Source organism: Solanum verrucosum, unplaced genomic scaffold, assembly GCF_900185275.1.
Source record: "Solanum verrucosum unplaced genomic scaffold, falcon-dt-bn FXZP01000287.1, whole genome shotgun sequence".
NCBI lineage: Eukaryota > Viridiplantae > Streptophyta > Magnoliopsida > Solanales > Solanaceae > Solanum > Solanum verrucosum.
This window is the reverse complement of record NW_026020292.1, coordinates 2,172,883-2,187,478: the sequence shown is the minus strand read 5'-3', so window position 1 is coordinate 2,187,478 and position 14,596 is coordinate 2,172,883. Positions and strand designations below refer to the sequence as shown.

The window sequence follows — 14,596 nt, the reverse complement described above, 5'->3', positions numbered from 1 at the left end:
TAACGTGTGATTATTGTTTATTATGGTTGTAATTGTGTTGTGTGCTTGATGATGAGATCGGGTATCATATTGGCACAAACTATTATTGGATCAAGTACTATGTTGGTACACACTATTATTGGATCGGATACCACACTAATACATACTATTATTGAATTAGATACCACCCTGGTGCACTAATTAACAATGGAAACATATACTATGTCGATACACTAACAATTATGTGTATGGGCTCTATGAGATAACCAGATTGACTTGTTGTGTTGTGGTGATTCATGTTTATTGTGTGTATGGGTTCCATGTAAAAATATTACTTCCTTTGTTCAATTTATCTGACACATTTCGTTTTTGGAGAGTGAAACGGTTTATGTTTGATCGGGAATTTGCGCATGAAATCTTAAAAAAAAAAACTAATAAAATTTATATATTTGTAAACTACTTAAAAAGTACTATAAGTCACAATAATTGACAATCCAAAATATTTAATAGATATATGGAAAATTCACAGTCAAAGATAAGCTAATTTGAATCTTGAAATCCGAAATGTGTCATGTAAATTGAGATGGAGGAAGTATTCAATATTGTTTATTGTCCAACTAATTATAAACAAAAGAGAACATTAATTCACAAAATGGAATGAGAGGCTATTTAATATGAGACGTATTAGTCGTGTGACTTGTGAGCAAGCTGTAACTATATGATCCATGTATTTAAACTTACTTTTCATCTTTTTACCCTTTACATCTGTAGTTTGGTACTATAAATGTTATTATTATTATTATTACTATCATACTCCACTAGTACTCAACAACCTACCTAATTAAAGCATGAACTGTACGTGATCCAGAGCTGTAAGATATAAATTCACCAAATTAATTAGTCGACGGGAACTGATGGAGTTTGAGGTGGTTTAATTTTAAGGTTGTTTTATATTAATTTGTTGGCGGTTATGAAAGATAATAAGATATCAATATATAGTACTTACTCAAATGTACTAATTAGTAGTTAGTTGACTCCCAACAAAGTCATAAATTACAATTTGAAACCATAAATTATAAATTTACAACAATTAAAAATTTATATAGTATACAAAATAAAGAGAAATGATAGCGAGAACGTATCTACAATAAATAACACAACATCATTTTTATGATCTTAATCACTAAAAATAGAAGAGAAAAATATAAAATGAATGCACAATTTTCCGAACACTTGTCAACATCCATTCCTATAAACAATTTTAAGTCGATCACCATTCAATAACCTTCATTTTATTCTTCAAGTCAAACTAAAGTATGGAGAAAATAAGTATTGAAAACATGAGAATAATAAAAATAAAGACCATTAGGTTTTGCATTAAAAAATATGAATGAATGGTTAATTTACATATTTATTATTTCACAATAAAAAATAAAAATAAAGACCATTATGTTTTGAATTTGTGGAAAAAGATTGCAGAATATATTGATGGTGAAGTTGAGTGTTTGGGGAGTAATTAAAGAGGTTTAATGGGTTTAAATGAGATATAAGTTACAATTGAGGGAGAAGAAGAGGTGTAATTAAAAGAATAAAGTGGGTAACTTTTCATTACTTTTGCAATTAGGAAAAAAATATTGAACTTCCGCAATTATTACAAATTTTTAGTCAATCAATTATGTTGAAATAGCAAAATTAACATTCATATTTTAGTTACTGCCATTTTCATTGAGTTAATTAGTCAATGGCTTAATTTCATTATTATTTAACAATAATTTAATTGAAGAAATTATATTTGTGATGTATCCTAATTGTACCATTATTTATTTATTCGTTACACAATTTCTTAATTATAGGAGTTAAATATCTTTTTTTATATCATGAATATATTTTTAATTTGTAATTAAAAATAAGATAAAAGCTCTCTTAATAATAGAGGCCATTGGAAGATGCCACATCATCATTTTTATAATTGGCTTTATATAGAGAGAGAGAGAGAGATTAATTGGCAGCGCCATGAAGTACGTACTGATATCAGATGTATGTTGTCATTATTTTTAATTAACATGTGGGCAAGCATTTGTTGTTAATTTTTTTGTGTAAGTTTTTTTTTTCTTCAGAAATCTGTAAAAGTAAATTGTAACACCCCACAACTTCTAAGCAAAGGTATGAATTATTCTCCACATGCATATAGGTTCAAATCCGATGATTTCTAATTGTAGCTATGTGTTAAGATTAATTTCTCATGTTTTAAGTGTAATATATATGAATTAGGATCATAAGGAACCTCTAGCACTAAGTCGAGTCCAAAGCTTTCTTACTGGATAAGATTTTTACATGGATTCATGTAAGAGTCAACTTCAAACAATCATATATCCTATTATGTGAAGAGTTACGTCTAGTAACCTATCAAATTAAATATCTTTGAATTTAGTTTCAAACGCATCCAACCACTCATCAGTACGACTTATGAGTAAAAAGTTATGATCATTTTACTAAATATATAGTGGCACATCGCAGTTACACAACTAGGCAGACTTGTGTAGGTCACGTGGCCGGCCAGCCACGTAGCCTACATAGCCACTTCTAGAATGCATCCAAAAACGTCAGACCTATGTGGGTCATGGTGGGGCTACGTGGGCCACGTAGGTCACCCATGTAGTTATAGCAATAGTTATAAAATGTTATTTTGGAGTTTCTTTCTCACTTCCTCACTTGCTCACTCTTTGTTTGACCCCAACTCCCCCAGAAACTCTCTTCCACCCTACTAAGTCTAGGTAAGTATTCTCCATAATCTCACAACATAAATTCAAAATTTTCTTATAAGATTGAACATCAAATCCTCTTTCTATCTCTAGTGAAATCAAGAACTCAATTATAAGGTTCAAGACTTGATTTTTGAGCAAGTCCATCAAGAATTCTTCCTTTCAAATCATGGTAAGCATACACACACAATTTTCTAGTAATTCTAACATATAATTGTGTATCCTAAGTAAGAATCTACCATTATAACATAGAGTTTTCAAAAGTGAATTTTGAATCTCAAAAAAAGATTTATTGATCGTTTATTAACCTTACACCTCAGCTTGTAATACCCCTATAACAAGATTCAAAAGAATAACCATATTGCCTACTATATATATCAACTAGTTCTAGTTAACATAGACGGTAACCAAACACACCATGGCTAACTCTAACCATGTATTCAACTTCACAACGATTACAACTGAAATGATTTATGTTCCTTTATAACATAGAAATAGATCAAACAATGTATAAGCATAAGATACTAGTGCTCAATTGAATATCTTGATTGCAAAAACTAGGTTGTTTCTTGTCAAAGTGCTCAATATAAGATAAACAAAAACAACCTAGTAGTATGTCATTGGATGAGAGCTCAGCGCCTAAGTTGTTGTGCTCACCTACCACACTAAGCTTTTGCAGCTCTACAACTGCATCCGACTAACTTATCCTGAACGATCACAACTTAAAGGATCAGGTCCCTCTACTTAAACTATTTACTCCATGTATAGTTTGTTAATCAATCAAAATATTAGAATATAATATTTTTCCCCTTATAATATATTGATGACAAACTATATCAAACTATTTCCCCTGTCAATTAGTTTACTGCTTACACATTCCCCCTATCAGTATGCTTCTCTATGTCACATAGACCAGATCCCACGATGGACCAACATCATACGCTCACTATTAGATGCATAAGAATTGAGCAATTGCTTGGTGAGGTCCTTAACTTCAGTAGTGAGACTCATGTTTTCAGTATTGGTGTAAAACATCCCTTACAAGATCAGCCCTTTCACTAACTACTCTAAGGGGTCGTTTGGTGTGAGGGACAAAAATAAATAGTGATGGAAAAAAAAATTGTATCTTGTTTGGTTGCCATATTTGGGATAACTTATCCCACCATTTATATCATAGTGATGGGATAAGTTATCCCATATACATGGTGGATAAGTTATTTGTTGTGAACATAAATGGTCCCCAAACTGTTGGGCCTGAGGCTAAACTACGCAGAGGCCCAAGAATTAGACAGCCCAATACTAAATTGGCTTGGGATCCAGGTTGAATAGAGTTTATATGGTTGTCATCTGCGGTTTTGAAAAATTATGCGTATTATGAAGAAACTGTCTTTTCCTATCATCTTCTTTCTAGAGTCTTAACTTTTCATCCTCATTCTTATCTCTATCTTTAGCTACTTGTTGTTTCAGTATTTTTCTTTGTAATTCAAGTGTTGCTATTATAATTTGGTTATCCATTAATATAATGTTTATGTATCTGTATTGAGAATTCAGGTTTGTTTCATTGGTGCTTTCATCCAGAGGTCTTAAATGGAGGACCAAATATATCGAACAATCAAAGATTCAATTAAGGTCATGAAAGATACTTGATCAAAGGGTCTCACTGATATTCATTCAATGATACACGAGTTGGTTGGAAACCTTACTACGAGTAAAACATGAACTGTGGAATTTTAACGATTTTGTGGCGAGAATCCAGAGTTATGGATTTCTTAGGCTGAACGCTACTTTAGGTTTTATGAGATTACAGAAAACCACAAGTTAGATCTCGCGTCATGCTATCTCGATGGGACAACTTTACAGTGGTATCAATGGCTTTTCCAAAACAAACAGTTGGCGGATTGGAAACATTTTACTGAGAAAGTATTGATTCGTTTTCATAAATGCCATCTCGAATCACCAAAAGAAAGCTTGTCCAATCTTCAAGAGTGGAGCAATATAACCAATTCATCTTTGCTTCAAAACTATGGGGGGGAATCTGAACGCAAAAGAAAAATGGATGTGCACAAGGTGTTTGATGAAAAGTTGTCTGGTTACTTTCCAACATTATTTGTTGAGATGCAATCAGACACTCCAATTGAAATGGTTAGTGAAGAGGCTACAAATATTAAAAGTATAGCAGGCCAATTGTTCACTGAACATTCCCAAAGAGAACTTTCAGAGAGGTACGTTAATGCGATTAATCTTGATCGTGGCTCTAATAAACAACACACTCTTGAAATTGAGACATTCAAAGGTACGATTTCTGCTGACAAAATAATACCTTATGCAAAGTGTGGCAAATCTTATGGGGGAGAAGAACATGATGAAGGAAATTTACTATTAAATGTTAATGTGACTACCTTCGTTGTTCATGTTCAGAAAATTACATTAAATCTCTATGTATGGGATCCCAGAATTAGTTTCGAGCTCCAGATTCTAACAAGTTCTAATAAAATTGTAAAGGCACTGCATTATTTGAAGAAGTTAAAAAAAGAAGAAGAGTTGCTTACTTATGAAGTTGTATGATTGGGAGCATGTAGGCGGTGTTAAAATGAATGTTACAAGTAGTAGTAATGCGATAACTCCTCATGCGACTTACAGGCTATTGTGAAACCTTATATTGAGGTTTTCTCTTTATGGCCTTCATACTTACCTTGAAGAACAATACATGATTTCTCAATTGAGATATGTTGGGTATGGAATGACATGGTACTACTTTAGATATGCTTATATAATTACTGTGATGTTTTGGCCGATGGGCATCAATTATTACAAAGATGAGTTCACTTCCTACATGTACAAGGAATGCAATAATTTAATGATGCTCTGTTTCTGGGTGGTAATTCCTAATTCAACCATAATAAAGTGGCATCAACATAGTAATAGTTTGGCTTTATCTACTATTAATAAAGATGGAGGAGAAAGGTGGAAACATATCTCTTAAAGCTTGAACATGGGATGCAATATCTCAACTTAATAGAAAAGTCTAAGTTTGAAGATGAAAATGCCTATTATGTGATCATTACAAATAGGCTTGGTCTATCAAGTTTGATGCAAATTATTTTAGGTGCAAATTCACATATATCAATATTGCTATTATTGTTGAAAGATGATGATTCTCATTGCGATATTATCATGACTAAAAATAGATGCGAAGAAGTTTTTAAGAATTGCTTACTTGCTATTAACAATATGGAGCAGACACTACTATAATTTGTGTTTTACTCGAACCTTGAAGACAAGGTTCTTTTTGAGGCGTGGAGTATTGTTGTGAACGCGTATGGTCCCCGAACTGTTGGACCTGGGCTAAACTACGCAGAGGACCAAGAATTAGACAACCCAATACTAAATTGACTTGGGATCCAAGTTGAATAGGGTTTATAAGGTTGTCATCTGCGGTTTTGTAAAATTATGCATATTATGAAGAAATTGTCTTTTCCTCTAATCTTCTTACTAGAGTCTTAACTTCTCATTATCATTCTTATCACTATCTTTATCTACTTGTTATTTTAGTATTTTTCTTTGTAATTCAAGTGTTGTTATTATAATTTGGTTATCCATGAATATAATGTTTATGTATCTGTATTGAAAATTCGAGCTTGTTTCATTGGTGCTTTCATCTAGAGATCTTCAATGGAGGACCAAATATATCGAATAATCAAAGATTCAATTAAGGTCATGAAGGATACTTGGTCTAAGGATCTCACTGATATTCATTCAATGATACGCAAGTTAGTTGTTTACAACGAGTAAACCGGGAACTATGGAATTTCAATGATTTTGTGGCGAGAATCCAGAGTTATGGATTTCTCAAGCTGAAAGCTACTTAAGGTTTTATGAGATTACAGAAAACCACAAGTTAAATCTCGCATCATGCAATCTCGATGGGATAACTTTACAATGGTATCAATGACTTTTCCAGAACAAACAGTTGGCAGATTGAAAATATTTTACTGAGAACGTGTTGATTCATTTTCATAAATGTCATCTCGTATCGCCAAAAGAAAGTTTGTCCAATCATCAGGAGTGGAAAAATATTACCGATTCTTCTGTGCTTCAAAATTATGAAGAGAAATCTGAACGCAAAAGAAAAATGTATGCGCACAAGGTGTTTGACGAAAAGTTGTCTCGTTACTTTCCCATATTATTTGTTGTGACGCAATCAGACACTCCAATTAAAACAGTTAGTGAAGTGGCTACAAATATTAAAATTATTACAGGTCAATTGTTCAATGAACATCCCCAAAGAGAACTGTCAAAGAGGAACATTAATGCAATTGATCTTGATCGTGGCTCTAATTAACAACACACTCATGAAATTGAGACCTTGGAAGGTACGATTTCTGCTAGCGAAATAATACCTTATGCAGAGTGTGGAAAATCTTATGGGGGAGAAGAACATGATGAAGGTAATTTACTGTTAAACATTGGTGCAACTACCTTTGTTGTTCATGTTCAAGGAATTGCATCAAATCTCACTTATGGGGGAGAAGAACATGATGAAGGTAATCAATTGTTGAACCTTGGTGCGACTACCTTCGTTGTTCATGTTTAGAAAATTGCATTAAATCTCTATGTATGGGATCTCAGAATTAGTAAAGAGTACCATATTCTAACAAGTTCTAATAAGATTGTAAAGGTACGTTCATTGTTTGAAGTAATTAAAAAAGAGGAAGAGTTGCTTACTTGTGAAGTTGGATGATTGGGAGCATGTAGACGGTGTTAAAATGAATGTTACGAGTAGTGGTAATGCGATAACTCCTCGTGCGACTTACAGGCTATTGTGGAACCTTATATTGAGGTTTACTCTTTATGGCCTTCATACTCACCTTGAACAACAATACATGATTTCTCAATTGAGATATGTTGGGTGTGGAATGACATGGTGCTACTCTAGATATGCTTATATAATTACAGTGATGTGTTGGCCGATGGGCATCCATTATTACAAAGATGAGTTCACTTGCTACATGTACAAGGAACGCAATAGTTTAATGATGCTTTGTTTTTGGGTGGCAATTCATAATTCAACCATAATAAAGTGGCATCAACATAGTAATAGTTTGACTTTATCTACTATTAATAAAGAAGGATAAAAGAGAAAGGTGGAAACAAATCTCTTAAAGCTTGAATATGGGCTGCAATATCTCAACTTAATAGAAGAGTCTAAGTTCGAAGATGAAAATGCCTATTATGTGATCATTACAGATAGGCTTGGTCGATCAAGTTTGGTGCAAATTATTTTAGGTGCAAATTCACATATATCAATATTGCTCTTATTGGTGGAAGATGATGATTCTCATTTCTATATTATCATGACTGAAAATAGGTGCGAAGAAGTTTCTAAGAACTGCTTACTTGCTATCAACAAAATTGAGCATATACTACTACAATTTATGCTTTAATCGAACCTTGAAAACTAGGTTCATTTTGAGGCGTGAAATATTATTGTGAACGCGGATGATCCCTAAACTATTGGGCCTAGGGTTAAACTACACATAGGCCTAAGAATTATACATTCCAATACTAAATTGGCTTGGGATCCAAGTAGAATAGAGTTTATATGGTTGACATCTGCGGTTTTGGAAAATTATGCGTATTATAAAGAAACTGTCTTTTCCTATCATCTTCTTTGTAGAGTCTTAACTTCTCATCCCCATTCTTATCTCTATCTTTAGCTACTTGTTATTTTAGTATTTCTCTTTGTAATTAAAGTGTTGCTATTATAATTTGGATATCCATGAATATAATGTTTATGTATCTGTATTGAAAATTCGGCTTTGTTTTATTGGTGCTTTCATCCAGAGGTCTTCAATGGAGGACCAAATATATCGAACAATCAAAGATTCAATTAAGGTCATGAAGGATACTTGGTCAAAGGATCTCACTGATATTCATTCAATGATACGTGAGTTGGTTGAAAACCTTACTACGACTCAACCGGGAACTGTGGAATTTCAATGATTTTATGGCGAGAATCCAGAGTTATGGATTTCTCAGGCTGAATGCTCCTTTAGGTTTTATGATATTACGGAAAATCACAAGTTAGATCTCGTGTGATGTTATCTCGACGGGACAACTTTACAGTGGTATCAATGGCTTTTCCAGAACAAACAATTGACGGATTGGAAACATTTTACTGAGAAAGTGTTGATTCGTTTTCATAAATGCCATCTCGAATCACTAAAAAAAAGCTTGTCCAATTTTCAGGAGTGGAGCAATATAATTGATTCATCTGTGCTCCAAAATTATGAGGAGAAATCTGAACACAAAAAAAAAAAATGGATGCACACAAGGTGTTTGATGAAAGTTGTCCGGTTACTTTCCCACATTATTTGCTGAGACGCAATCAGACACTCCAATTGAAATGGTTAGTGAAGAGGCTACAAATACTAAAAGTATTGTAGGTCAATTGTTCAATGAACATCCCCAAAGAGAACTGTGAGAGAGGTACGTCAATGCAATTGATCTTGATCGTGGGTCTAATGAACAACACATTCATGAAATTGGACCTCGGAAGGTGTGATTTCTGCTGTCGAAATAATACCTTATGCAGAGTGTGGCAAATCTTATGGGGGAGAAGAACACGTTAAAGGAAATTTATTGTTAAACGTTGGTGCGACTACCTTCGTTGTTCATGTTCAAGGAATTGCATCAAATCTCACTTATAGGGGAGAAGAATACGATGAAGGTAATCTACTATTGAACCTTGGTGCAACTACCTTCGTTGTTCATGTTTACAAAATTGCATTAAATCTGTATGTATTGTATCCCGGAATTAGTTCTGAGTTCCAGATTCTAACAAGTTCTAATAAGATTGTATAGGCACGTGCATTGTGTGAAGATATTAAAAAAAAAAGTTACTTACTTGTGAAGTTGTATTATTATGAGAATGTAGGTGGTGTTAAAATGAATGCTACAAGCAGTTTGTAATGTAATAACTCATCGTGCGACTTACAGGCTATTGTGGAACCTTATATTGAGGTTTTTTCTTTATGGCCTTTATACTCACCTTTAAGAACAATACATGATTTCTCAATTGAGATATGTTGGGTATGGAATGACATGGTGCTACTCTAGATATGATTATATAATTATTGTGATGTGTTAGTCGATGAGCTTCAGTTATTACAAAGATGACTTCACTTGCTACATGTACAAGGAATGCAATAATTTAATGATGCTTTGTTTCTGGGTGGTAATTCCTAATTCAACCATAATAAAGTGGCATCAACAAAGTAATAGTTTAGCTTTATCTATTATTAATAAAAAAGAATGGAAGAGAAACATGGAAACAAATCTCTTAAAGCTTGAACATGGGCTGCAGTATCTCAACTTAATAGAATAGTCTAAGTTTGAAGATGAAAATGCCTATTATGTGATCATTGCAGATAGACTTGGTAGATCAAGTTTGTTGCATATTCACATATATCAATATTGCTCTTATTGATGGAAGATGATGATTCTCATTGCTATATTATCATGACTGAAAATAGATGCGAAGAAGTCTCTGAGAATTGCTTACTTGCTATTAACAATATTGAGCAAATACTACTACAATTTATGTTTTACTCGAACCTTGAAGACAATGTTCTATTTGAGGCGTGGAGTATTATTGTGAACGCAGATAGTCCCTAAACTGTTGGGCATGGGGCTAAACTACGCAGAGGCCCAAGAATTAGACAGCCCATCACTAAATTGGCTTAGAATCCAGGTTGAATAGAGTTTATATGGTTGTCATCTGCGATTTTGTAAAATTATGCATATTAAGAAGAAACTATTTTTTCCTCTCATCTTCTTTCTAGAGTCTTAACTTCGCATCCTCATTCTAATCTCTATCTTTAGCTACTTGTTATTTTTGTATTTCTCTTTGTAATTCAAATGTTGTTATCATAATTTGGTTATCCATGAATATAATGTTTATGTATCTGTATTGAAAATTCGAGTTTGTTTCATTTATGCTTTCATCCAGGGGTCTTCAATGGAAGACCAAATATATCGAACAATCAAAGATTCAAGTAAAGTCATGAAGCATACTTGGTCAAAGAATCTTACCGATATTCATTCAATAATACGTGAGTTGGTTGGAAACCTTACTACGAGTAAATCGGGAACTGTGGAATTTCAACGATTTTGTGGCGAGAATCTAGAGTTATGGATTTCTCAGGTTGAACGCTACTTTATGTTTTATGAGATTACAGAAAACCATAAGTTAGATCTCACATCATGTTATCTTGACGGGACAGGTTTACAGTGGTATCAATAGCTTTTTCAGAACAAATAGTTGGTGGGTTTGAAACATTTTACTAAAAAAGTGTTGATTCGTTTTCATAAATACTATCTCAAATTACTAAAAGAAAATTTGTCCAATCTTCAAAGAGTAGAGCAATATAACCGATTCATTTGTGCTTCAAAACTATGAGTAGAAATATGAACATAAAAGAAAAATGGATACGCACAAGATGTTTGACGAAAAGTTGTCTAGTTAATTTCCCGCATTGTTTGCTGAGACGCAATCAGACACTCCACTTGAAATGGTTAGTGAAGGAGCTACAAATATTAAAAGTATTGCAGGCCAATTGTTCAATGAACATCCCCAAAGAGAACTATCATAGAGGTACGTTAATGCAATTGATCTTGATCGCGACTCTAATGAACAACACCCTCATGAAATTGAGACCTTGGTAGGTGCGATTTCTGCTGACGAAATAATATTTTATGCAGAGTGTGGCAAATCTTATAGGGGAGAAGAACATGATGAAGGTAATTTACTATTAAACGTTGGTGCGACTACCTTCGTTGTTCAAGTTCAAGCTCACTTATGGGGGAGAATAACACGATGAAGGTAATCTACTGTTGAACCTTGGTGCGACTACCTTCGTTGTTCATGTTCAGAAAATTCCATTAAATCTCAACGTATGGGATCTCGGAATAAATTGCAAGTTTTAGATTCTAACAAGTTCTAATAAGATTGTAAAGGCACGTACATAATTTTAAAAATTGCTTACTTGTGAAGTTGTATGATTGGGAGCATGAAGGCAGTGTTACAATGAATGTTACAAGCAATGGTAATGCGATAACTCCTCATGCGACTTACAGGCTATTGTGGAACCTTATATTGAGGTTTTCTCTTTATGGCCTTCATACTCACATTGAAGAATAATACATGATTTCTCAATTGAGATATGTTGGGTGTGGATTGACATGGTGTTAATCTAAATATGCTTATATAATTATTGTAATGTGTTGGCCGATGGGCATCCATTATTACAAAGATGAGTTCACTTGCTACATGTACAAGGAATGCAATAATTTAATGATGCTTTATTTCTCGGTGGCAATTCCTAATTCAACCATAATAAAGTGGCATCAACATAGTAATAGTTTGGCTTTATCTACTATAAATAAAGAAGGATGGAAGAGAAAGGTGGAAACAAATCTCTTAAAGCTTGAACATGGGATGTAGTATCTCAACTTAATAGAAGAGTCTAAGTTTGAAGATGAAAATGCATATTATGTGATCATTGCAGATAGGCTTGGTCGATCAAGTCTAGTGCAAATTATTTTAGGTGCAAATTCACATATATCAATATTGCTCATATTGGTGGAAGATGATGATTCTCATTGCTATATTATCATGACTGAAAATAGATGCGAAGAAGTTTCTGAGAATTGCTTACTTGCTACTAACAATATTGAGCAGATACTACTACAATTTATGCTTTACTCGAACCTTAAAGACAATGTTCTTTTTAAGGCGTGAAGTATTATTGTGAACACAGATGGTCCCCGAACTGTTCGGCCTAGGGATAAACTATGCAGAGTCCCAAGAATTAGACAATCCAATACTAAATTGACTTGGGATCCTAGTTGAATAGAGTTTATATGGTTGTCATCTGCAATTTTGTAAAATTATGCGTATTATGAAGAAATTGTTTTTTTCTCTCATCTTCTTTCTAGAGTATTAACTTCTCATCATCATTCTTATCTCTATCTTTAGCTACTTGTTATTTCAGTATTTCTCTTTGTAATTCAAGTGTTGTTATTATAATTTGGTTATCCACGAATATAATGTTTATGTATCTGTATTGAAAATTTGGGTTTGTTTCATTGGTGCTTTCATCCAGAGGTCTTCAACGGAGGACCAAATATATCGAACAATCAAAGATTCAATCAAGGTCATGAAGGATACTTGGTCAAAGGATCTCACTGATATTCATTCATTGATACGGGAGTTGGTTGGAAACCTTACTACGAGTAAATCGGGAACTGTGGAATTTCAACAATTTTGTGGGGAAAATTCAGAGCTATGGATTTATCCGGTTGAACGCTACTTTAGGTTTTATGAGATTATAGAAAACAACAAGTTAGATCTCGCTCCATGCTATCTCGACGACATAACTTTGCAGTGGTATCATTGGCTTTTTCAGAACAAACAGTTGGCGGATTGGAAATATTTTACTGAGAAAGTGTTGATTCATTTACATAAATGCTACCTCGAATAGCCAAAAGAAAACTTGTCCAATCTTTAGGAGTGGAGAAATATAATTGATTCATCTGTGCTTCAAAACTATGAGGAGAAATCTGAACGCAAAAGAAAAATGGTTGTGCACAAGGTGTTTGACCGAAAGTTCTCTGGTTACTTTCCCACATTTTTTGCTGAGACACAATCAGACACTCCAATTGAAATGGATAGTGAAGCGGTTACAAATATTAAAAGTATTGCAGGCCAATTGTTCAATGAACATCCCTAAAGAGAACTGTCAGAGAGGTACGTTAATGCAATCGATCTTGATCGTGGCTCTAATGATCAACACACTCATGAAATTGAGACCTTGGAAGGTGCGATTTTTGCTGACGAAATAATATCATGTGCAGAGTGTGGCAAATCTTATGGGGGAGAAGAACATGATGAAGGTAATTTACTGTTAAACGTTGGTGCGACTACCTTCGTTTTTCATATTCAAGGAATTGCATCAAATCTCACTTATGGGAGAGAAGAACACGATGAAGGTAATCTATTGTTGAACCTTAGTGCGACTACCTTCGTTGTTCATGTTCAGAAAATAGCATTGAATCTCTATGTATGGGATCCCAGAATTAGTTCCGAGTTCCAGATTCTAACAAGTTCTAATAAGATTGTAAAGGCACGTGCATTGTTTGAAGAAATTTAAAAAAAAAAGTTGCTTACTTGTGAAGTTGTTTGATTGAGAGCATGTAGGCGGTGTTAAAATGAATGTTACAAGCAGTGGTAATGCGATAACTCCTCGTGCGACTTACAGGCTATTGTGGAACCTTATATTGAACTTTTCTCTTTATGGCCTTCATACTCACCTTGAAGAACAATACATGATTTCTCAATTGAGATATGTTGGGTGTGGAATGACATGGTGCTACTCTAGATATGCTTATATAATTACTGTGATGTGTTGGCCGATGGGCATCCATTATTATCACTTGCTACATGTACAAGGAATGCAATAATTTAATGATGCTTTGTTTCTGGGTGGCAATTTCTAATTCAACCATAATAAAGTGGCATCAATATAGTAATAGTTTGGCTTTATCTACTATTAATAAGAAGGATGGAAGAGAAAGGTGGAAACAAATCTCTTAAAGCTTGAAAATGGGCTTCAGTATCTCAACTTAATAGAAGAGTCTAAGTTTAAAGATGAAAATGCCTATTATGTGATCATTGCAGATAGGCTTGGTCTATCAAGTTTGGTGCAAATTATTTAAGGTGCAAATTCACATATATCAATATTTATTGGTGGAAGATGATGATTCTCGTTGCTGTATTATCATGACTTAAAATA

The 14,596-nt window shown here is 33.7% G+C and overlaps 2 protein-coding genes and 4 pseudogenes across 4 annotated transcripts in view; 5 read left to right on the top strand and 1 right to left on the bottom strand.

Moving 5' to 3' along the window:
• Positions 1-14,596, bottom strand: part of LOC125834553 (auxin response factor 8-like) — a 771,942-nt gene that overhangs the window by 316,694 nt on the left and 440,652 nt on the right. The gene's annotated exons all lie outside the window — the stretch shown is intronic.
• Positions 4,329-5,306, top strand: LOC125834520 (uncharacterized; annotated as a pseudogene).
• On the top strand, positions 6,414-7,083 carry LOC125834518 (uncharacterized; annotated as a pseudogene).
• Positions 8,595-9,225, top strand: LOC125834517 (uncharacterized; annotated as a pseudogene).
• LOC125834516 (uncharacterized) lies at positions 10,762-11,395 on the top strand (annotated as a pseudogene).
• LOC125834515 (uncharacterized) lies at positions 11,620-13,954 on the top strand. Its single transcript, XM_049513652.1, is given in 3 exon segments — positions 11,620-11,625; positions 12,908-13,499; positions 13,659-13,954. Coding segments are annotated over 3 exon segments (894 nt in total).